General features: G+C 27.6%; 2 protein-coding genes across 2 annotated transcripts; one reads left to right on the top strand and one right to left on the bottom strand.

The window, feature by feature from the left end:
* Positions 1-414: 414 nt before the first annotated feature.
* Positions 415-1,693, top strand: LOC101503206 (molybdopterin synthase sulfur carrier subunit). Its single transcript, XM_027334362.2, has 2 exons — positions 415-569; positions 1,183-1,693. The coding sequence occupies exon 2, from the start codon at positions 1,228-1,230 to the stop codon at positions 1,537-1,539; it is 312 nt and encodes a 103-aa protein (XP_027190163.1). The 5' UTR covers positions 415-569; positions 1,183-1,227; the 3' UTR covers positions 1,540-1,693.
* Positions 1,694-1,894: 201 nt separating this feature from the next.
* Positions 1,895-12,190, bottom strand: LOC101507297 (uncharacterized). The gene is made up of 5 exons (XM_073368327.1): positions 12,039-12,190; positions 10,578-10,639; positions 6,291-6,688; positions 4,857-5,430; positions 1,895-2,022 (listed from the first exon to the last, which is right to left on the bottom strand). The coding sequence occupies exons 1-5, from the start codon at positions 12,188-12,190 to the stop codon at positions 1,895-1,897; spliced, it is 1,314 nt and encodes a 437-aa protein (XP_073224428.1).
* Positions 12,191-24,118: the final 11,928 nt, after the last annotated feature.

The raw sequence follows: 24,118 nt of genomic DNA, 5'->3' as shown, positions 1-24,118 counted from the left end.
TAAAATCTAAAACACGAATAAATACATATTTGTGTACTAAAAATTTCAAAATTTGAAATTTGTGATACATATTTTAACTATATAATATGTTCTCGAAATTTCTGAAATATATTGTCTTATGAAAATTTACTTGTTAGAATTGTAGGAAATTCAATTTTTCACAACATAAATTATTCTAGAGAAATGAAAATTTTGTAATATTTTTTGTTTTGTTTATTAGTTATTGTCAATAGTAAAATGGATCATTTTAAATAGAAGGTGGAAGTATGAGGGTAGTATATAGGGGGTGCAGGACTAGCAAACAAAAAGGATTCTATTCAAAGCCCAATCTATATACATTTCTTCTTGAAGAGGCCCATCATCATCATCATCCACTAAATACAAGAATCTATGAAAGAAAAAAAAACAAAAACAAAAACGCAGCAAATCCATTAATTAATTAAAATAAAAACGAAAACAAAAATAAAATGCAGGCGTTGCGAGAGAACTGCGTCGCAGCAGAGTCCACTCCGCACCGCGATTCCCCCAGAAGTGGTTCGATTGAGAACTTATTGCCATAACTTATTTAGGTTTGTTTCCATCATGTGTCAATTTCATGCAAATCTTTTTTCATTGAAATTTTTTATTATCAATTTCTGTTATTTTCAGTTCCAAAATTTGTTTCTCTATCAAATTAACAATTACTTTTGAAGAGTGTCCTCGATTTTCGTTAGAATTTCAAATCATTTTTCAACACTAGTCCACCGTAGAATTTGCCAATTTTTATTATTATTTTTGCTTTTTCTGTTGTTATTATGATTGAAACCTAATACATGAGTTTATTAACTGTGAAAATTTTAGATTTTGACTATTTGTCAAATAGTCAATGCTATGTTGTAGCGGAATTTTACCAATCCACTATTGTTCTGCAATAAGTGATTTAGTACGAAATGTTGTCAAATAGCTATTATAGCACTATAACGCTGTGCTGGAAATTTTACGACACTGTCTGAGCCTCAGAATCACACGAGTTTAATTGCAATTAAATTCTAATATCTATTATTTTACAAGTGATTAGGATGTTTTCATTTTTAGTGGTTGGAGATGATTTAGATGGATAAGTTGTTTCAGTTGATTTAGTGTTTGCAATGAATGAATAAACAATGATCATGATTTCTTGTTATCATGTTGAATTTTTTGAAGGTTTGTTGGAAACAAGTGTTACATATCAACTAGTTTATACTATATATGATGGAAGGAAATGTTAATATTTCGGATGGAGACCAAACTCAAACCGAAAAAGGAATTTCATTGATGAAGATAAAAGTATTGTTTTTTGCTAGAGCACGCGATCTTACTGGCTTGAGCGAGGTGCAATTGGAGGTGTCATCTGGAAGTACTGCTCATGATTGTTTGAAAAAGCTTCTTGTTCAATTTCCAAGTTTGGAAGAAATACAAGGGTGTATGGTTCTGGCTCTGAATGAGGAGTATACAACAGATTCAACCATTGTTAAAGATAAAGATGAGTTGGCCATAATTCCTCCAATAAGTGGTGGTTGAATTAAACAACTTCTAATTTTATTATTATTGCAGGAAGGATAATTCAACTTGTTAGTAATCTTCTTCCTTCTTTCAATTAGCTAAAACTGACTCAACATATATGAATCTTGAAATAAATTGTGTTAAATAAATTGCGTAAGTTATTGGAGTTTTATTTGAAGGTTATTTTTAGACTTTCAGAGTTAAAAGTTTACATAATAAACTATTATAATCTCTTAAAGCTTTATTAGCCCTTTAAGATTGCCAGTGTTATCTAGAAGTTTACTAGGAGCAATGTTGTCAATGGCAGATGGCAGAATACGGTGTAAGGCCAAAAGTCCACCATTAAAACACGCCATTGTGTCTTATGGCGCCGCTATGACAATAATTCCTTCACAAATTGCCTTTGGTTATTGTCCAAAAATCCGTCATACCGTGGTGGAATGGCGGCGCCACGGCCGCCATTTAACAACACTGACTGTGAGTAATTTGGATTAGATAAACCTGTGAACAATGCTAGTATGGTATGTATGGCTATAGTTTAGACAAGAGTAGCAGCAGTGTATCAGTCGACAGAGTGGAAGAAAATAGTGGTGTCTTCCTCTGATAGGGATTTTTCTTTAAAGGCTTTGTGGCTTTTGTCTTCAGTGTTGTGTGTACATGAAGAGGTTGTATGTACCTGTGTTACTACTAATATATGACTGTTATTCATTTGATGGGTTGAGGGGGTCTGGTTTCTGTTTTTTTTTTGGCTTTTTTGATGGTTCCAAGTTGTGGGAGTTATAGTACTTGTGGACTTGTGGTGGTGGACATGTTAATTTGGGTCTGGATATAATATAGAAGGTGATCCTAAAATTTACAAATCAAAATTGCACAAATTATTAGATTATTTTACCTTATTATCAAAATCAGAGTCATGAAAAGTACTGCAAAAACTTGCCTTTTATGTGCAAATATTGGAGAGGAATGATCCAGTGTGAAAGGTAGTATAGTATGAGGAAAAATAAAAGCTCTTGATACCTTGTTGAGAAAATTAGAGAAACTAAAATGAGTGGTTGTGATGTATTAAAGAAAATGGCTACACTGTTATAGTGACTGCTACACAATGTTTATAAATAAATATACTAGTCTTATATGTCACAAAAGTTCTCACAATCTTATATGTGTAGTGTATATAGACAAATGTTTTGAAATTAGACAGACAATTTCAAATTCATCGTCACGAGAATCAAATCTGGAACACCTCTAATTTGCTTTGTTAGAAAGACAGTCTAAAATCCGTCTTACCACAAAAATTAAATAAAATTAGAACAAAAAAATTACGTTAGAGAGCTCCAGTAGCCCAACTTCAAATGTCGTGGACGCCTACAACTTTACGAATTTTTTACTTTATAGGTCAAAATCATCAATGCCTTCAAAAAGTAGAACTGTGCAAAAAAATCTGGTTACGAGGTTTAAATTCAAAATCGGATTCAAATTCATTTTAAATATTTAGTTAAAATCATATGGTTATAATCCGGTTTATTTATCAATCGGTTGGATAACCACTTATGTTTTATATTTGGATTTGGTTTTTATCTACTATCAATATTTTGTTAATTTTAATATTTTGTTAATTTTAATATTTTATTTCTTAAAAATAATTTGAAATTTTTTTTTCAAAAAAATATCAGAAAAAAATAAAAATAAAATAAATTTCTTAAAAAAATTTTATATCGAATTTTTTCTCGAAAAATTTGGTGAGAATTTTTTAAAAAAATTTATCAAAAAAATCGATTTTTTTAAATAACCGATTTTTAAACTATGAATAAATATTTTTTAAAAAAATAATCAAATTTTAACCGATTTTGGAAAAAAAATCAATTTTAAAATTAAAATTTTTAAAACCAGTTGCTTAATTATAAACCGGTTATTTAACAGTAACTGGTTTTACAATTGATTTTAAACTAAATAATAAACTTAGTTATAAATCTAAATCCATGTATTAATTTTTAAATAAATATGATTTGATTTTTTAAAATAACCAACCATGAACGGTCCTACTTCAAAGTGCTGAATTAGAAGGAAATGAAATCAAGGCACAAAAGGGAAGGGTTCTTAGAGACAGAGATAGGGTGATGAATTTGTTGTGGAGCAAACCAACTCTTTTCCTTTTTTAGTTTTGAAAAATTTCCCTTGTACCCCCACACTTTGCCTTGTACCCCCAAAAAAATTCGAAAATGGCAAAACTACCCTCAATTTTTTTTTTTGCTATTTCAAAGAAAGTAAATGTAAATATTTTTTTCACCATTTTGTCATTCACCCAGTCGTAAAACAGATTTCCGGTAGGTTCCAGTTTTCCGGTAACTACCGGAATACTTGCAACAAGATTCCCGGTACATAGTAAAGTACCGGAAATGTTAAAACTGAGTTTTCCGGTACAGAGTAAAGTACCAGAAATGTTAAAACTGACTTTTCCGGCACAGAAGGGAAAAGTTGTGTACCGGAAATCTTGGTTGGCAAGTATTCCGGTACAGTAGTAGATTCCGGAAAACTTCATTTCTGAGTTTTCCGGTACAGACCAAATTTTTTTAAAGTTTTTTAATTTTTTTTAAATGTTAACAGATATGGATAATCCACTACTATTAATGGACAAAACATGCGTCGATACTACAAATATTTTTGACACAGATCAGGTATGAATAAATATATTTAATATTAATATTATAAAAATATATTTTTGCGATTAATTATAATTATTTTATTTCAGATATTTGATTCAAGGGATACTGTTGTGAAATGGGCAAAAGAAATTGGTATAAAAAATAAAGTTACCGTTATTATCAAAAGATAAGATATAGAGACGGGTGAGAAAGGACGGAGAAATAAATTAATATTAGGTTGTGACAAAGGGGGAAAATACAAGTGTGCTGCTAGTTCTATTCGAAGTTCAACAAAAAAATGTGATTGTCCTTTCAAGCTTAGATCAAAACCATTAAAAGATGGTTCAGGATGGATAGTTAAAGTAATTTGTGGAATTCACAACCATGAATTACCTGATACTTTGGAGGGGCATGCATATGTTGGGCGCTTAAATGAAGAAGATAGAAAGCATGTTCATGAATTAACAAAATATAATGTTGCACCGAGACACATATTACTCTCATTGCAAGACCGAGATAAGAGTAATGTTACTAAGATCTCACAAATATATAAACAGAGAAGTATCATTCGATTGCGCGTGAGAGGTAATAGAACAGAGATGCAACATTTATTCAAGTTAATTGAAGAAGCAAAATATGTGTGCTGGAATAGAAAGCGTGAAGACTCTGATGTTATGAGAGATATTTTTTGGGCGCCGATCTGCTGTAGGATAGGTGACGGCTGTGAACTAGAAGCATCTGCACTGGTGGGCGGTACACTATAACGTGGGACCTGAGGTACACCATCTGGTCGCACCAGCAGTGGATGAGACACCTGATAGAACCACTCCAAATATCCATCTTCACACTCAGATGGATATGTAGCTGGACGAAACTTGTGAAATAGCTCTGTCACTGGCATCACATATCCCAACCATTCCACATCTACATCAAATAATCTAGCAGGATCTGGAAGTGGCGGTGAAGGAATATACTGGATATATCCGAATTGTCTCAAACACCTCTCTGGTAGATATTTCACTACAGTGCTGCATAATCGAATGTGACCAGTATAAAGTGTGATATCATCAAAAGGAATGACACCCCTGTGATTCTCCCATGGTCTCCATATAACATCTGCAGGTGTCAATGCATCAATAATACTTCTGTATTCGTGGACCTTATGCTTGCCTTGCTTATAGCACCATCTATTCATTCGGGCAAAACATTCCACGTCAGCACCCTGATCACCTCTATTACAAATATTCGGAAAATATTCGTAAATCCAGCACTGTTACAAATAAAAATATTAAATAATTAATACTAACAATTAAATACAACATAAATAAATTAAATAAATAATTAACAATTAATACTAAAATATAATTGATACCTGAAGCATCGTCATATATCCCCCTAGCTGTTTGGTGTCATAATAGCAGGCATCTGAGAGGTAGTCATAAAGCACCACTAGTGCAACAGTACCCCATGCATATCTATCTATACCATCTAAATATCTGAATAAAGGGAGGTACTTCGCATCAACTAGAGTATGACTCTTATCAGCGAAAATAGTACTCCCGACTAAATTCAACAGATATGCCCTAGCAGCACAGTCAAACCTCTCTGCTGCACACTGCCTTCTGAACACCTCCTTCAACCAATCCAATCTATAGTGTGCACCTCTAGTCTTTCTGGTCTCCTCCCAGATCTCTTCCGTGGTCACTCCTAATAGATGGACGGCAAGATTACATGCCGTTACTCTATCTACATCGGGTGGACTGTAGAACTCACCCCTAATAGGCAATCCGAGAAGATTGGCAACATCATCCAAAGTAATCGTCATTTCACCAAATGGCATGTGAAATGACGATGTCTCAGAATGCCATCTTTCAACAAAGGCAGATATCAAGTTGCTGTCGATCATCTTCAAACTACCCCGTTGTAATGGGTTCAGACCAGACAAATTCACCCAATTCTCTATGGGTCGCGGAAGTACCGGCGGAGTAAATTGTTGCATTTTCTTCCCATGTGCAATAATTTTCAGCAATGGTCGCTCCTATATACAAAAAAAAAAATATATGACATTAAAATTAAATTTAGACAACAAATAATAATTAATTTAAATAAGTAATAATTAATTTAATATACCTCGCCAAACCATAGTCTAGCTGAAACATGATAACGGTATCGTGTAAGGACAGACAAATCATAAGGTCCTCCAGGATACCGTGTGAGCTCACCAGGTCCCTCAGCTCCATCATGTTCCTCCTCCATATGCTCTCCCTCATGAGCAGGTGCAGCCTTCTCCTGCTCGTGTACATCGACCTGCCCGTGCACCATATGCTCATGTACCACATCTTCCTCATGCACTGTAGAAGGCTCCCCCTGATCATTATGTCCCTCATCATCGTCTTCAATAATCATACGTCTTCTTCTCCTTGAAGCTGTCGGTCGAATCCTCTCTGGGGGATTCATCGGAGTCGATGTAGAAGTCTCAGTGTCCCGTGTAATTCGTATGATTTTGCCGTCTCTTCCTCGTGCACCCACTGAAAAATTAAAATATTAAAAGAATTAAATCACAATAAGTTATAAAATTATAATTAATTAAATTAAAAAAAAATATATATACGTAACTTCCGGAAAACTTGATGCTCAAGTTCTCCGGTAACTACCGGAAATGTTGGCAATCAAGTTTTCCGGAACACTTTCTGTACCGGATATGTTAAAAATAAGTTTTCCGGAACACTCTTCTGTACCGGAAAACTTCGTTGCAAGATTTCCGGTACCGGAAAACTTTAAAACAACGTTTCCGGAGTACAACCTCTGTACCGGAAAACTTGTTTCTCAACTTCTCCGGAAATTTTGAAAAAAAAACTTACTCTCTGTTCCGGAAATGTGAAAATGTGGAATGGTAATTTTGTGAGGTTTTATTATTTATACGAGGGCAAAATAGTCATTTCATTCTAAATTTGGGGTATAGGTATAATAAGGAGGGTACAAGGGAAATTTTTCTTTAGTTTTTATTGTGCTTTATGTATTTCTGGCATATATTAATATAATTTATTCTTGGGCCAATTGTTATGAATTTTGGCCCAATTCTATTTGTTGTCTTGTTTTTCAATTATTGCATTCATACCCCATCAACAAATTTTCAAAGATAATTTGTGGTTGCAATTATTTTATGAATTAGTATAATTTTTTTATATTATGCAGTTATGAATATTCTGTTTATTTTATTTATTTAATATATAATACAAACAAATCTAAAATATTATTCATTTATAATTGATACGATTTGATGGTTAAACTATTTAAACATTTTTTATTTGCATGAGGTGTTCATAATCGGAACTAGAAGTCTAATCTTTCAAACAACTGAGATTCATTAAAGTGTTGGCATCTTTTAACAAATAATTTTATCATCACATACTTAAATGACTCGATTATTTATTAAATGTGTCACGCGTATTTTAATTTAAACCATTGAAATTTGAATAAAAAATTTCAATCTGATTAATCATCGGTCCAATTTTTTTAAAAAAAATATTATATATTCATATAAACACACTACATTTTTTTTTTTATAGAAAAAAGAGGCTACTCCAAAAATAAAGAAAAAGAAACGCATCAGCAACATAGACATAACATGGACAAATCATATTTGGTGAATGCATCAGCAACTTAATTAATTTCACGAAAGATATGTGATAAAGAATATTAATCCAACTGACTCAACTTAATATATTACTGTTAGCCAAAATTCAAACAAACCAAACTTTATCATCATAACTTGGTAGCCTAATAACATTACTCCATATCTTTTCTCCTTAATGAATTGTGATGCACATATCCGCACATTAATTTTGTTTGATGGTGAAATGCACTTTGGTAACTTGTCTCAAGTCAATGTATAATAATAATAATGAGAAGTGGGTAGTTCTATTTAACTAGTGCCATGAGGTTATGAAATTGTATTCTTTAATTTTAAAATTTGGTATCTTTGATGATTTTAGTGTATTTAGGGTTGAACATCGATGCTTATTAAAATAAAATTATTTAGATAAAAAAAAATGGAATAATTTAGACTTTAGAGATATTTAGAGAAAGTTATTAAAAATAGACAGCGTCTTTTTCATCACACTTTTTTAAGAATAAATTTTATTGGTATTCGTTTGATCATTTTATTGGTATTCATTTGATCAGGTTGATTTATAAGACTATAAATTTAATTATGTAAACCACATCAATTAATTTGTTTGGAAAATTGATTTGCTTCACGCAACTTTCAAGCAAATGTAAATTTGTTAAAGTTTTTTGAATGGTCAAAATTGATTTTGACCAAAGTTTTTTTTAAAATGATTTGATCAAAATAAATTTTGACTAACTCTGAACAGAATTAAAATGCTAAATAATAAAAATAAAACCAAAAAAAAAAATATCTTGTTGAATTCATATGTTTTAATGTACACGAGACTTACATCTCAATTAAATATTTCGGTGAATTTTTTAATTTTTTTTAATTTTTATGTTTTAGATTTTAATACTCTTTTAATATATATATTCTTTACTATTGATACCAAATATTTTTTTTTTTTTGTAAATGACCCAAAATAAATGGAAAGAAAAAATAAATATTTAATTATCTCTTTATTTTTATCAATTTACTAAATTAATTCTCTTATTTTAAAATCCAACGATTTTAATAATTATTTCATATTTTTTAATTAAAAAATAATAATTAAACATATTTTAAATAACGTGACATCTAATTTTATGGTGTAGAATCATCTAGATGTATTAATTATTTATATGATATTATTAAAATGATAAAAATAAATAATTTTAGAAGATGAAACTGAAAATTTTATAGATTTTTATTGTAATTCTATAGATATTAATCATTTTATATCATTGTATTATATGTCTTATAATTTAAAATATATTACATCATAATTTTTTTATTTACAAAATTCAAAATAAGGACTAAAATTGTTTGATTTTGAAATACAAGAATCAATTTAATTAATTAAATAAAAATAATAATATTAAAACCCATGCACTGTTAGCTATAAAGATTATACTCAATTGGAAGGCCTCAATTTGACAAGGTAATCAACACATTGATTTTATTCTTTTTTTCTGAAGTATTTTATTCTCCTCCTTGAAAGTATGTTGTACTTGAAGTGTCGACCTAGAAACTTCAACAATCTTGTAGGTGAAAAATATGTTGATTTAATTTTAACTTGGATACCATTAAGATGCTTACACAAATTTTATCTAACAAATATACTTGACACTAGAGATTTATAGTAGAATAATTAATGTGCATTGGATCACATTAATATTTTAGCTTAATTTTTTAAAGCTATTTTTAAATTAAGTTTAATGTAATTTTGAACTGATTTATAGATATAAATTGATTTAATATTTAAATAAAGTTTTAGTTAAAATTAATTTCAAGTTAGTTTATTGAAAAAGGGATTTTTAAATTTTTTTAAAGAAATATTAATTTTGAGATGTTTTTTTTTATTTTACTCCGAAAAATAAATGTACAGTTTTTCGTTAAAAAAAATCGATTATTTTTTGAAAAAATTTAAAAATTCTTTGGCAATTTTTTTTATTGTTTTGAGAAAAATAAATATAAAAAAAATTTCAATAAATAAAATTTTCAATAATAAAATTTCAATTATTTTTAAAAAAATTCACAAAAAACATTTTCAATTTTTTTCTCAAAGAATTTTCAAAAAAAATGATATAAATTTTTTTTGATACTTTTCTTCGAGAAAAATAAATTTTAAAAAAATTTTCTTAATTAAGGTTAAACAATTTTAAAATTATTAAATTAATTTTTAAATTAAATTTGATTAACTGATTTACTTTAAATATATAATTCAATTCATCAACCACTTAAATAATTTGATTTTTTATGTAGTACCACTGAATTTATCATTCAATACAATTAACCATATTATTTATACACTTCTCTCTTACCCAAATTTTTTTAGAAATGCCGAAAGGTACAAAAATAAAATGTACGAAAAGTTACAACTATGTAATCGCAATATTACCTTTTTATCCCTTCGTAAATTTCTATTTGGCCACTTGACCTATTAATTTTATTATATTATCGTGAAATTGCACTCCTCGAATTTTTTATATCCTTGCGAGAAGTACTCCATAACGAAAAGCATTATGAAAAAGTGGGATTTGTGCAAGTCAATATTTTGATATTAGCAAAGCAAATATAATAATCCAGGCAATTGTAATTCACTAAGATCATAATTTACCCTAAGAATAAGATATTCACATGAATCAAAATAAACATAAGTGGAGTACTTTAGGAATTTCAGAACTCTGACCAAATCTACTTTGTGTAATTAAACTTTTTTGATAATTTAAACAACTACTATCTAGAAGGTTTTTGTTGTCTTTTACTAGGAAGGTAGTCCCTAATAAGCTTCCAAGGAGCCACTATCTTTTCCATGTGAGCCACACGGCTGAAGTTTATGTTGGAAAAACATAACAAAAATTATAACATGATGTCAAATACAAAAGTATAACATTGAAAAATTTAAAATTGGAGAAAAAAATTATGATAGTTATTTATGAAAAATAAAAAATAATATTATGTGAATTTTTATAATAAAAAAATATTTCTCGAGGACATTATAAAATTGTCCGTTGAAATTGTAGAGGTAAGATATTTTATTTAAATTTTAAAAATAGATAAATAACACTATAAAATTGAAAGATGTGGGTTAACATAGTCTCTCTGTTTGTTTGTTTTGTTAATGATGTTCATGTTGACGTCAACTGCTTATGTAGCGAACCCAACTTTTAGCCAACTCATTGTCACATAAGAGATGAACTATTTATGACAAATAAAAAATAATATTATGTGAATTTTTATAATAAAAAAATATTTCTCGAGGACATTATAAAATTGTCCGTTGAAATTGTAGAGGTAAGATATTTTATTTAAATTTTAAAAATAGATAAATAACACTATAAAATTGAAAGATGTGGGTTAACATAGTCTCTCTGTTTGTTTGTTTTGTTAATGATGTTCATGTTGACGTCAACTGCTTATGTAGCGAACCCAACTTTTAGCCAACTCATTGTCACATAAGAGATGAACTAATTTGTCATATTTTGGAAACACGATGGGTTAATTTTTCCGATTTTTAAAATAAAATTGAAACTTAATTTTTTTTAAACTAAAACTACATCATACTTGTTCTTCTTCCATGATTTTACATCCTCTTCTTCCAAGAACTTTCATTTACATAATTCATTCGTCTTCATCTTCCATGGTGTTCAAATCGTAGAAAATGAAAGAATCAACAATCATTTATTCTTCTTCTTCTATGGGTGAAAGTTTGAACTCGATTATTCTCAAATGTCATTGTAAAAGAAAAGTTGTTGTTAGAGTTGTTGCAACTAAGAAGAACTTTGGAACATAATTCTTTTCATGCCCCTTGCCAAAGGTAATTCATCCAATTTGGTTTTCATTTTTCTCCCATTTTCTTTTCCCTAATTTTCTCACCTATTTTTTTTTCTACTATTATCTCAAAGCTTGCTCACCCGATTTATCTAATTTCTATAATTTTCTCCCCCAAATTGAGACATAAAAGGGGACAAAGTCAAATTGAAACACCGCTGTCACAATTTAGACCCACTCATGAAGATCAAGTGTTGTCTCATGAGGTACCTATTCAAGGAGATGCATTCTAGAATTAGATAAAATATATGATAACTCAGCGATTGTATTGCAATTTTTAATATGAGTGTATGGACCAATTGCTAGTAAGTGAGAAATTTTAGGGATTAATTTTTGTATATTGATTTTGATTTTTGCAAGTTAAAACATATGAATTTAGAGGATCGACTATATACCATGATGGGTTTGGTATAAGACTGTCACCCATCAGGGGACCTACACCACCACCAATCGAGAGGCCTACACTACCACTCATGAATGCAATACCACCTCCACCTATGAGAGTACCACCACCCATGAAATGACTAGCTCCTGGACCACCAACCATCAGAGTGACATCTCCTCAGTCTGGTTCTAGAACAAATTAATCGGATTTCATATACTTCATTCCTAATTCAGATATGCGATCTAAGTCCAAACAGTAAACATATGAGTGAACGTTTGTAGAATGAATCATTTGAAGAATGGAAAATTTTGAACCATGTTTTTTATCTTGTTGAAGTTTTAGTATATTTTTATTATGTAATTGACGCTTACTACTTATTAATATCTCTTTTGGAATCATTTAGATGATATAATTGACACTTATTACTTATTTATTGACACTTATTTATAGTTAAATGGGCTTAATTAATGTGTTTTGGTATTTAGTTTATTTTGAAAAAGTATGTCTCATGAGCTAATTTGTTTGTAATTTAATCATTTGGAGACCTATTTGCTTATAAGTTATAAATTTCAAGTATCAAATTCAATACTTATTTATATTTTCCAGCAACAATGTTAGCTACACACATTCAAACGTAACAATAGTTCAAAATACAAAATATAAACATTACTGTCAAAATATACTTCAATATTTTTACTTCCTCCTTAATGACTCGACTTTGTCCATCAACCTTGTATTTCATACCTCTTCACTTCCATGGTCTTTAGATAACGAGACTAGTTTTTCCATCATTCTTGTTTTTCAAACATCACCAACTTCATTTCTTTAGTTGGGGATTTTTTTACCAAATTGTCAACCTTGTCCAACAGTTTTTCCTTCCACAATTTTTCTTTCACAGTGACAATTGAAAATAATCGGGTTCAAGTTTTCACTCATAGAGGAAGAATAATAATTGGTTCTTCGTTCTTCCATTTTCTATGATTTGAACATCATGGAAAAGGAAGAAGAATATATTATATAAATGAAGGTTCTTAAAAGATGAAGAAGACGATATGAAATCATGGAAGAAAAACAAGAATGAGTTTGTCCCTCGTGTTTCCAAACTCGGGAAAATTAGTTCATCTCTTACGTGGCAATGAGTTTGCTAACAGTTGAGCTTGTGACATAAGCAGTTAGCATCCACATCAATATGATTAATGGAACAAACTAACAAAATGAATATGTTGCCTGACGTCTTTCTATTTTAGGATGTTATTTTTCTATTTCAAAATTCAGTAGTAAATGCTAGACCCCTATCATTTCAATGAGTAATTTGGTGATTTACTCAATTTTTCCCAAGCACCTCATGATCCCCAATATAACTACACTTTTTAAAGTGATCATTATACAAGTTCCATTGTTTGTAAAATTGCTCATTCTACAATTTTATATCGTTGCGGATTTGTAAAACTATTCATTGTTCCATAGATGCACTGTCTTCCCAACTGCCTGACAAGACATTTATATGTATCATAAGGAAAATTATAGTGTTTCCAAATCTAAAATCAACCACCAAAGATTCCTATTGATTACATGCAATTGAATTTAAAAGATTGTAAGAATTTCTAGTTGTGGTTATGATAAATCGTAATGTATAAATAGAAATTGCATAATTGTTCATTTTCTCGATGTCTTAAGTTGTTGAATTAGGCATGAAGATTTCTACATCTGGTGTGAATTTTGTTTTTTGTTCATAAATTGATGTTCATTATCTTGTTTGTCATTCTACTTAGTTTGTGCTTCTAAGTTATAGTATAGGGAAATGGCAACAAAGTTAATAGGTATGATGTTTGTTCCATATATTATGAATTTTGTTTTAAGGGATTAATTATTGTATTTTCTTTTTGTTTTTCTTAATCACTTATGCAGGGAATTAGGGTTTAGAGATGAAGTGTCAAAAGTGAGTATCACAGTAATTATATCACAATAATTTGAGTGATATTATATCATTCAACAATAGTTATTATTTTGATTGTGAAAGTTTTGTGGTATAAAAGTTTCAAGTAAAATAAATGTCAAGAAAAGTAAATATGAAGATAACGGTGAGATTGAGTGTTGGGATTAGAATATTGAGGCAAAATCTCAATTTGATGTTTAAAGATAACATATATTTTAACTTACATTTTTAAGATCATGATCATTTTGTGATCTAAAATTTGCTTTTGAGTGTTTAAAAGATTGATAACATATTTTGATTTTAATCTAAGTTCCAACTCAAAATTACACAGTAAGAACATTTCTACCTAAAGTAGAAGAATGTTATCTTTGTCGGTTTTCATGACAATTTTTTTTTCTAATATTAAAGCAAGTTTCATCATCTTAAATGATTTTAAGTCAACTCAAACAAGGATCAACTTTGTAGTTGAAGTCATTTCAAGAATAATGAATTTAAGACAAATTGCACAAACAAGCTTAAATTAGAAAAGTGAAATAGCATTCTTTATGGTATCAAACAAAGGAATATGTTATAAAGGCTTTGATTGATTCATCTTTAGTTCCATCATTGTTTTCATATTTCATTTAGAACAATATGACCAAGTCAACTCACACTTTGATATACACATGTTGGCCCACGTTTTCAGAAAAGAATATTCTCTTTGTTCTACAACTTGAAAGCAAAAAAAGACAAAAATCAGGTGCATGCAAGTACAAGTGACACTTGCTGCTTTTCCCTTCCCCGTATTACATCAGGAAATCAACTTGTAGTGTCTTATTGCTCCGATTTTGAAGCTTCCTTATAGTCACAAAAATCATAAGGATGTTTTTCTCTAGCAACAACTATTGTTTTATAAATCAATTTACGAAGAAGATTACTTTATGGATTCTCGTTTTCAACAACTCTTTTTTTCTTTAGAAAACTGAAGGTCTCCTTATCTATAAACAAGAATGGATGTTGAACATGAAAAGGAAGAGTCTAAGCGACAAATCATCAATCACTTATTTTAATCTCAAAGCTCTTTTTATCATACATATTCCTGAGTGTGTTGATACATTTCATTTGCTTCTCAAATTTTTCTTTGAATTTTAATAAGCAAAGAACTCGTACACTTTTTCCTATACTTGTAAAATGATCTCAAACTCTTTTCTTTGTGATCTTTGAGAGTGAAGTTGTATTAATCATATCCAATTCCAACAAAGAGAAGATTAGTTACTCATTCATAATAGCTAACAAGATCAAGATGAGAGAGGCATTTTATATGATTGTTCCAAAATTTTCTCCCTTGACTCTCTTTCTCATCTCTCACTAAAAAATTGGATATAAAAAGTGTCATTTTTCTTCTCTCAGTTTTCCTTTTATATCACAAGCAAGGAGGTGAGTAAATGACTAACTCGCTAAGCGAGTTATGACCTAGTTTATTGTTCCAAACATTCTAGTTCTTCTATCTTGTTATGTTAACTAAGCGAATTTTATTATGTTTTTATTTTCAAGTTCTTTTCACTCCATTTTTTCCTACATGCACAAAACAAGTGATAAAATGAAATTTTCATTACTTTCTCACGACTAGATTACAACAAACAACCATTATGAATTTGGGGATACATCAACATATTTGTTACCAAACTAAGTCAATTAAGTGTCCTAAATCTATATCCCTTTTAAGTAAAATTAGCAAAGAATATTATAGGTTCAAACTTTGAAAATATGTTATTAGAATAATATTAAATTTTCACAATTAGTTGACATCAATTTTTTACAAATTTCAATCCCAAAATCAATGATATATTATTGAAAATCAACCAACTTGTTGAACAAATTATATAATATTCTGAGTATAAAATAATGTAAAATAAGTGTTTTAATAGTAACCAAATTTAATGATACTAAATTAAGAAAAAATTATAAAAATAATATAAACATTCGGAAAAACAATATGTGGTAAAAAAAATGAAACAGCGTTCACTAATGTCAATGGCATTAATAAAAAATAATATAAACATTATTTTTTTATATTTAGTATTAGGCATGACAACCGGACATATTACTCCTACACTTGATTATTAAAGAAAAATTGCATATGCCTCGACCTCTATTTTTAAATGAACGTGAAATTTAAGTTATTTTCTACGTTTACCATGGAATTTGGATTTTCCGACCCACACTTGTATTTATATATTTTTGTATAATAATAATAATAATAAATTTTAAAATTATATTTATTATATTTAATATAATAAAATAAAATTAAAATCATATTTTTATTAAAAAAAATATTATAATTTTAAATATTTAAAAAAATATTAAATATATATATAATTTTTTAAATGACAATAACATGATTAACAGATTTGAAATCGAGTGCAAGTAATATAAAATCACAAATTTGTCTCTGCCTTTGTATTCTAATTTTAATTTTAAAAAAAAAAAAGAAAAACTTGTATTTACAATTGTTTTCTCGTCCAAATTAAAATCGGTTCGAGTAGATAGCACATACGTGGATTGTGTTGTGATTTCTATTTAATATATCATCCTAAAGAAAGATGGTGTACTATATATTGAAAAGAGAAAATAATAAACGTCCAAATTTAGATTATAAGGTATTATAAGGTAGGACCAAAGTCATGCATTTAAATTGTGGACCCTTTTCAGATTTAGAACAATTAGAATGTAAAAGGTAAATTAATAGAATGAGAAAAAAAACTCAAATAAAAGGAAAAGTGAGAGAGAAAACGCGTAAAAAACGTTTCATGTCATTGCTCTCACGCGCATCACTCTCATATACAGTTTGGCAAATGTGACAACTAGTCATATACTGCACTTTACTCCATCAATAAAAAAGTATAGAAGAAAAAAAATGTGACAACTATGTATGTGATTTTCATTTTTAATACACATATTAAATTTATAAATATTATTTTTGTTTATTTTTTATTTTATAATATTTGATAATCCATTTTCCATCGTTTATTTATATTTAGTTTTATTTAATACTAAAATAATCAATATTAATTTGAAAATTAATACTTTTTTAAGTGTTTATAATATAAATAGAGTATATGAATGTTGTTTACACTCACTAAGTGTAAGTAAAAACACTTAATTTAATATAAATATATTTTAAAAATACAAGGTTAGCTTGATGATTTAAATGGATGAGTTGTGAAGTACGGGGATAAGGTTATCTCGAATTTGATTTTCATTTTCAATATAATACTAATAAATTAATAATTAATATAATAATATTGATTGTTTTAAAAAATGTAAATATTTTTTATTTAAATTTGATTTTTTCATGAAACTTGTTTAATGAAATAAAAAATTATAAGAAAATAAAATTTATATTAATTAAAAATTACTTTATTTGTCCTACATCGTTTGCAAATATATTTTCAATACAATATAATAGTAGATATATGTTTTTAAATATACCTTCTAACTAATACTATTTTTTTCATTCTCAAGTCAATATTTTTTACTATGCATTTAAGGTAATGGCAAATACATTAATTATTGATTAGAATAATTTAGCTAACTATTATTTTTTTTCTTTTTTATTTATATATTTTTCTTACATTTATTATAGAACAAATAAAGTATATCATAAATATTATAAAATTATTAATATAATAACATTCTAAAACTTGCTGATATTTTACACTACAAAATATGTTTTTGTCTTATAGTAACGACATTGGAAGTGGTATTTTATTATTCTAAAATAATTGTTATATTATATGAATCACTTTCAAGGCATTATACTCAACTTTGTATTTTTATCATAATGGTGAATACAAAATTATACTAAATAAAAATAATTTTATAAAATTAATATTATTTTTATTTTTATTTATAACTTTGTTGTCTTAATAATTTAATTATCTAAAGGAAAGAAGAAGTGGTCATCTGAAATTTAATTGAGAGATAAATAAAATTTTATCTAAAATTATTTCATAAAAAACTCAAATTCAGATTCTCTTCACAAATCGGTCTTTAATTAAAGGTAATTAACTACTTTGCCTCAACCACTTGGTTATTCATATAATTTTTTTTATATATAAAATATAATATTTTTTAATTTATATGAGATAAATAAATGTCACAATTATTTTGCGACAAATATGATGCGGCATGTCCCGCATGACGGTTTCTTGAAGTGCAACCTAGAAGCAAAGTTCTTCTAGAATTATATCACAACCACTTTTGATATATGTTTATGTGATCATCAAGGCATAATTTTGATGATTAAAATCATTCTTTTTACCTCTCAACTCTTGAGGAAGAGGCGTTGGGCCATCCTCAAACTATCTAATGGGTCAAGGAATGTTGGTTGATCATCTCTACTCGCATCTTGATGGCTCATAAATTAATTGTATCTTAAAAATGTGTCGTGACAAGGGATAGAGGGAGAAAATGGCTGACACTTATTTTTCAATTATAAAAAAAAAAAAGTAAAATAAGAGTAATTTCACCATTAAATAAAGAGGTTTTTTATAGACAAATGTTAATAAATTATTAGTTAGATTAATTTCCTCGAGTTTAAACTCATAACCTTCATTGTCGTCTCTTAAATCACCAATCGAATTACTTACACAAAAACAAAAAGAATAACTAGTCGTGTGCAATTAAAACATAACCAAAAATCATAATGAGTAATAAAAATTCCAACATTAATATCAATGTAGAGTGACTAAAATTGGAAGGAAGCCATAGAGATCCTTTGTGACATTTTTGGAAGCCTCGATATGTTGTGACCAAGGAATGAAAACTTTGTAAATTAGTTATTTTTTGCAATGAAATATTTGAATGACTCATTTGTTGTTTGTTAAAATCGAATAAGGTTTGGAAATAAATAATTAATTTGTATATTATTAGGATAAATTTATTTTACACTATTAATTAATCACAATCTTTAAAATCATTAAAAAATATTTTAACTTTTATCATGATTACTTCTAAAATCATGTCTATAAATAGTTGTGATGAACTACAAAACTGTTTATAGTATTAGTAGATGACAATTAAGGTCATAAGTAAATAAATGCATTTTTTCTCAACACACAAAGAATCCAACAATCAAAATGAATAAAGATTTTTGTTTTGACCTAAAAAATAATCAAAGAATTTAAATTTGGAGATCTATTTCTTAAAAACATGACAAAATTATGTCGTTTTGTGTACAACAATACAAATATAAAATAAAAATAGACTAAATAAATTGAAAATAAGACACTTTTAATTTTGATCTTTATTAAAAATTAAAAATAAGAATATTCGTTGACACTAGATTTAAACACTTACCTGAGATAAATCATTGAGTTTATTTTGAGTTAAACATTCAACGTTTAACTGTAAGATTTATGGGTAACACTTAACTGTAACATTCAACGTTTAACTGTAAGATTTATTTTGATAAAACAATAATTATGAAATACTAATGAAATAAAGTTTATATGATTGAACAATACTTTTTTTTTAAATATTGTTTTATTTGGATATAATAAATATATGTTCAAGTCAAGTTTGACATTTTTGAATGAGTTAATTGAAACTTGACGTCGCCAAAGTGACCTCTCTTGTCTAAATTGTTCGTGAAGAGTGTCAAATGGTTGTGTATATGTTTATTCATGCGGGTATTGACCGGCTCAAAGGAAGGTTAATATTTGGCAGAATTACATGTACACCTGCGATGATAAATGTGTGACAATTATTTGGTATACATGTGAGCAGTAAATCGGCTCAAAGGAAGGTTTATTGTTTGACATGTCTTATTGTCAATATTTGATCGTTGCAACAAGAGTACCACTAGCAGTTGGTGTTACTGTCCAAAGACTTGACATCAATGGTGCACTGGGTATCTTGAGATGGGTTAAATTCCATGATTTGAACATATGTATTTATTTATTTATTTATTTATTTTCATATAATGTGGGTTTCTAAGTTTCGTTCTTTATTTAATTTTCAGCATCTATTGCTTCCATATCTGCAAATTTGAGCTATATTCCTGTCCTTGATGGGACAAATTTTAAGGAATGGAAAGAGAACATTCTGATTGTTCTTGGCTGCATGGATCTAGACCTTGCATTAAGAATTGATCGACCCCCTACTCCTACGGACTCTAGTTCTTCTGGGATAGTGGCAAAACATAGTGATTAGTAGAAGGATCCTTAACTCCCCTAAAGAGACTTGAATTTTCTCATGTTGGAATTCAGCACAAATGAATTATGTTGGTAATCTTACCATTAAATCCAATTCATTTTAATAACGAGATCACCATTAAAATGTTCAAATTTATACGAATGCATACTTACAAATTAAGAGTCTCTGCCCTCTATTTGCTATACTGAATATTCTCTTTTCCTTCGCTTTCTCGTGGATAAGCAATGTTTTTTTATTTTTTTGGCTTAATTGCAGTTTTGGTTTCTCTATTTTAGCCGATTTGCAAAAGTAGTCCCCCCATTTTGTTTCTCCCCAGTTTTGGTCCCTCAAACCGAATTTTGGTCCAAAACTTGATGAAATTTCATTTTTTTTGCATTTATTTAAGTCACATTATGCCTCAAAATCTCATTTGGAACAATTGTACCTGTAATCTATGATTATAAATGGTGTAGTACGACTTTAAAAAATGAAATTTCATTAAGTTTTTGACCAAAATTCTGTTTGGGGGACCAGAACTGGAGAGAAACAAAATGGGAGGACTACTTTCGCGATTCAGCTAAAATAGGGGGACCAAAACTGCAATTAAGCCTATTTTTTTTAAATAATTTTCATACTTCTAGTTCTTTTTGATTGGGTGCTAAGGAAATATAGTTTAAAAATGTTTTTTAACATTGGTATATCTATTTGAAAGTCTTGTAGTTTATTTACCGATTTTTAATATTTGTCTTCCTTTCTTGAGCCCATAATCAATTAGTTAAGTTGGCTTAATTAATGAATTATTAAAGAGTATTTTCAAAATCAAATGATACATGAATGACTTTAGGGATGACAATGGGTAGGGTTTGGGTATGGTACTATAATACTCGTTTCTATACTCGCGGTTTAGAAAACTACTCATATTCGTGCTCGTAACTTCTTGGGTATCAACTTTAATACTCGTACCCTTACCCTCTGGGTACCTAAGTGCTCATACCCATATCAATTACTGACGCTTTAACTAAAATAGATCTATAAATAAATGATATTGTTGTGATTAAATTTAAAAATTATTCAAATTTCTTAAATCTAATCATAAAGCATTATAAACCAAAAAAATTTATAACTCAAAACATTTCAAATGAATACTCGTTAAAATACATATTCAAATATCCATAATAATATTTTATTAAGTTGCAAGTCCTATGACAATATTATTTGAGATTTTTAAAAACAATTGATAGGAAGATGCAAATATAATTATAAAGTCACGATTAATAAGACATAACTCTTAGTTATAAAGTCACAATTATTTATCTATTTATCATAATCAAATTCTTAAAAAGTTTGCAAACGTTTATCTTTCAATTATAAATATTATAGTGGTCTAATGATATTAATAGATGTTAAAACATAAAAGAAAATAATTAATTAAACAAAATATTAATATAATAAATAATATATTTATATAAATGCAGGTGTGAGGCGGGGTGAGTACTATAGTACTCGTACCTGCACTCATACCCGCTTAATTTTGCGGATAATTACCTGTCCCCGTACCCATTATACGGATATTTACCTTACTCGTTGTGGTTTTTTTTTGCAGATACCAATTAAATCTGAATTTAATTGTCATCTCTAAATGACTTGAAGTGTCAAAATAGTTATAATATCATATTAATTATGTAATTTTTTAAAATAAGTAGTTTTGTATAAATAAATAAATAAATTCAATGTATTTAATTTTATTGTGGCATATACAATTTTTTTCAAACTCACCATTGTTCATAACTATTTGTAAAGTTTTAATTATCGACTTAAACGTTGCATTGAATGAAGTCTTTTGTAAATTAACATTTTAGATTATAAAATATTTTAAACTTTGAAAGTTTTTATAATTTTCAAAGTTAATTATGTGTTATTGGACAAAGGGTGTCGCATAAGTAACTTGACGATTCACGTCATTATTTAAAAGATCATTTGCTAGTGAATATTAGTTAAATGATTAAATCGTCTCATTTTATTTTCTGTAAATATTATAAATTGCATTATCGATTCTATTATATATGATTTAAAAGAAATTTTAAAAAATAAAATATAAGAGAAATTTAGTAGAAGAAAATATAAGAAATTTAATAGAAGAAAATATTATAAATTTTATTTTATTTATAGAAAAGCAAAAATAAAAGAAATTTAATAGAAGAAAATATAAGAATCAAACACTTAAATGCGTATTATCGATTCTAATATATATGATTAGTTTCCATAACCTAAAATATTAGTTATAAGAGATATCTGTATTTAATGTTGTACACGTCTTAAATAAAATTACCATAATAAAAGGAGTTTATGAAAAAAAATAAATATACTTTATCTTGAATAAAATATATATGGAAATAATTATAAAAAAATTTAAGTATTTAAAATCGATCAACTATCAATATATTTAATTAAAAAAACAACAACTATCTATACATATATAAACAATCAAATTAATCGATGTAAGATTTATAAATATATTTAAAAAAATAAGTTACAAAAGTTCTTGACGTGATTTGATTTAATGTATTCGAAAAAAAACTTTAAATTGTTAGTACATATATTGAAATTATTATTATTTAATTTATATTCAATATTAAATTCATATTAATACTTTTCAAGCATTTATAAAGCTGATCGATATTTATGACTATTAGAAAATTCACTTTTTCTATCTACCACCTACTATGAGTAATACTACTATATCTTACAAAAAGAATACCAATATAAAAATCGATGTGAACTGTGGAGTGACTGAAATTGGAAGGAAAACAAATAAATCTTTTTTTGACATTTTTAGAAAACTGATTATGAGGAGAAAAAATGATTTTTTATGGTTAAAAAGATTATTTTTTATATTAAAAGATTTGAATGATTTTTCCAAAACAAGAAAAGATTTGAATGATTCTTTCCTTGTTTGTTAAAATCGAATAAGGATTGCAAATGAATAAATAAATGCAATTTCGCTAAACATAGAAAAATAATTCCATCAGTCTATTTGAAGAAGGAATTTTGTTTTGACCTGAAAAATAATCAAAGATTTTAAATTGGGAATCCATTTCATATAATCATGATAAAATTCTGCCTTTCTTGTACCACAAGTTAGCAGTAGAAGTAGAAAAAAAATCTGTTATTTTTACATCATTTTTGTAAATAAAAAAAAAATTCTGAAATAAGATAATTATTAGAATGTTTAACATAAAAACATATGATTTTCAGATAAAATAATACTATAAAAATGATTGTTTAAGAGATTTTTATGTAAAATAAAAGATATATTATTATTAGTATTAATATATTATTATTCACAAACAGTGTAAACATATTTACACAAATATTCAATCATATACTACAATATAAATATATTTGTAAATATTTTAAAAAAATTAATATTACAATAAATAAAATATTAAATTATTTATAATATTCTAATATCTACTTTTCATTAAACAAATATTATTAAGTTAGTGGTTATACTAATTTTTAAGGTTTTAACTCCGAATTTTTATTTTAATTTCATTCATGTTCCTTACTCCACTAATTAATAATCTTTGTCGAGATAATACATAATTACTTTTTCTTTTTTGGTCGATAACAATACATAACTATTGTATTTCATTAGCTAACTAAAAAAAGGTCAATAAAGGTTTTAGAATTAACTTGTGTAAATTTTTTTATGGTAACAACTTGTGTAAACTTTACAAGATAAAAGAAACATTAATACATATTTATTTTTTTGACCAAAAATATTATATAATCTGATTTTTTTTTTAATGCTAAAATAAAGTTAAAATTTTTTTTCTACCATTATTATAAACTTTTATTATATATTAAGTGTCTCTTTTTTGTTTGTTTGTTTTTAAATGGCTTAACTCAAAATTCACATACAATAATTATAGAGAAGCCGTATAAGAGACAAATTAAGTGTCATTCAAGAGATA

The sequence above is a fragment of the Cicer arietinum genome, chromosome 5, assembly GCF_000331145.2.
Source record: "Cicer arietinum cultivar CDC Frontier isolate Library 1 chromosome 5, Cicar.CDCFrontier_v2.0, whole genome shotgun sequence".
In the NCBI taxonomy this organism is placed as follows: domain Eukaryota; kingdom Viridiplantae; phylum Streptophyta; class Magnoliopsida; order Fabales; family Fabaceae; genus Cicer; species Cicer arietinum.
Note: the sequence above shows the minus strand (reverse complement) of the source record. Positions and strands in the feature narration are given on the sequence as shown.

Excerpts from the sequence above, each read along its gene's own strand:
- LOC101507297 (XM_073368327.1), bottom strand. The coding sequence starts at position 12,190 with ATGGTTGGTGGTCCAGGAGCTAGTCATTTCATGGGTGGTGGTACTCTC. Across the intron at positions 5,431-6,290 it reads CTAGACTATGGTTTGGCGAG|TGCTGGATTTACGAATATTT; the intron begins GTATATTAAATT and ends TATTTGTAACAG. Across the intron at positions 2,023-4,856 it reads ACCTATCCTACAGCAGATCG|GTTTATCTAATCCAAATTAC; the intron begins GCGCCCAAAAAA and ends CATTGTTCACAG.
- LOC101503206 (XM_027334362.2), top strand. The coding sequence starts at position 1,228 with ATGATGGAAGGAAATGTTAATATTTCGGATGGAGACCAAACTCAAACC.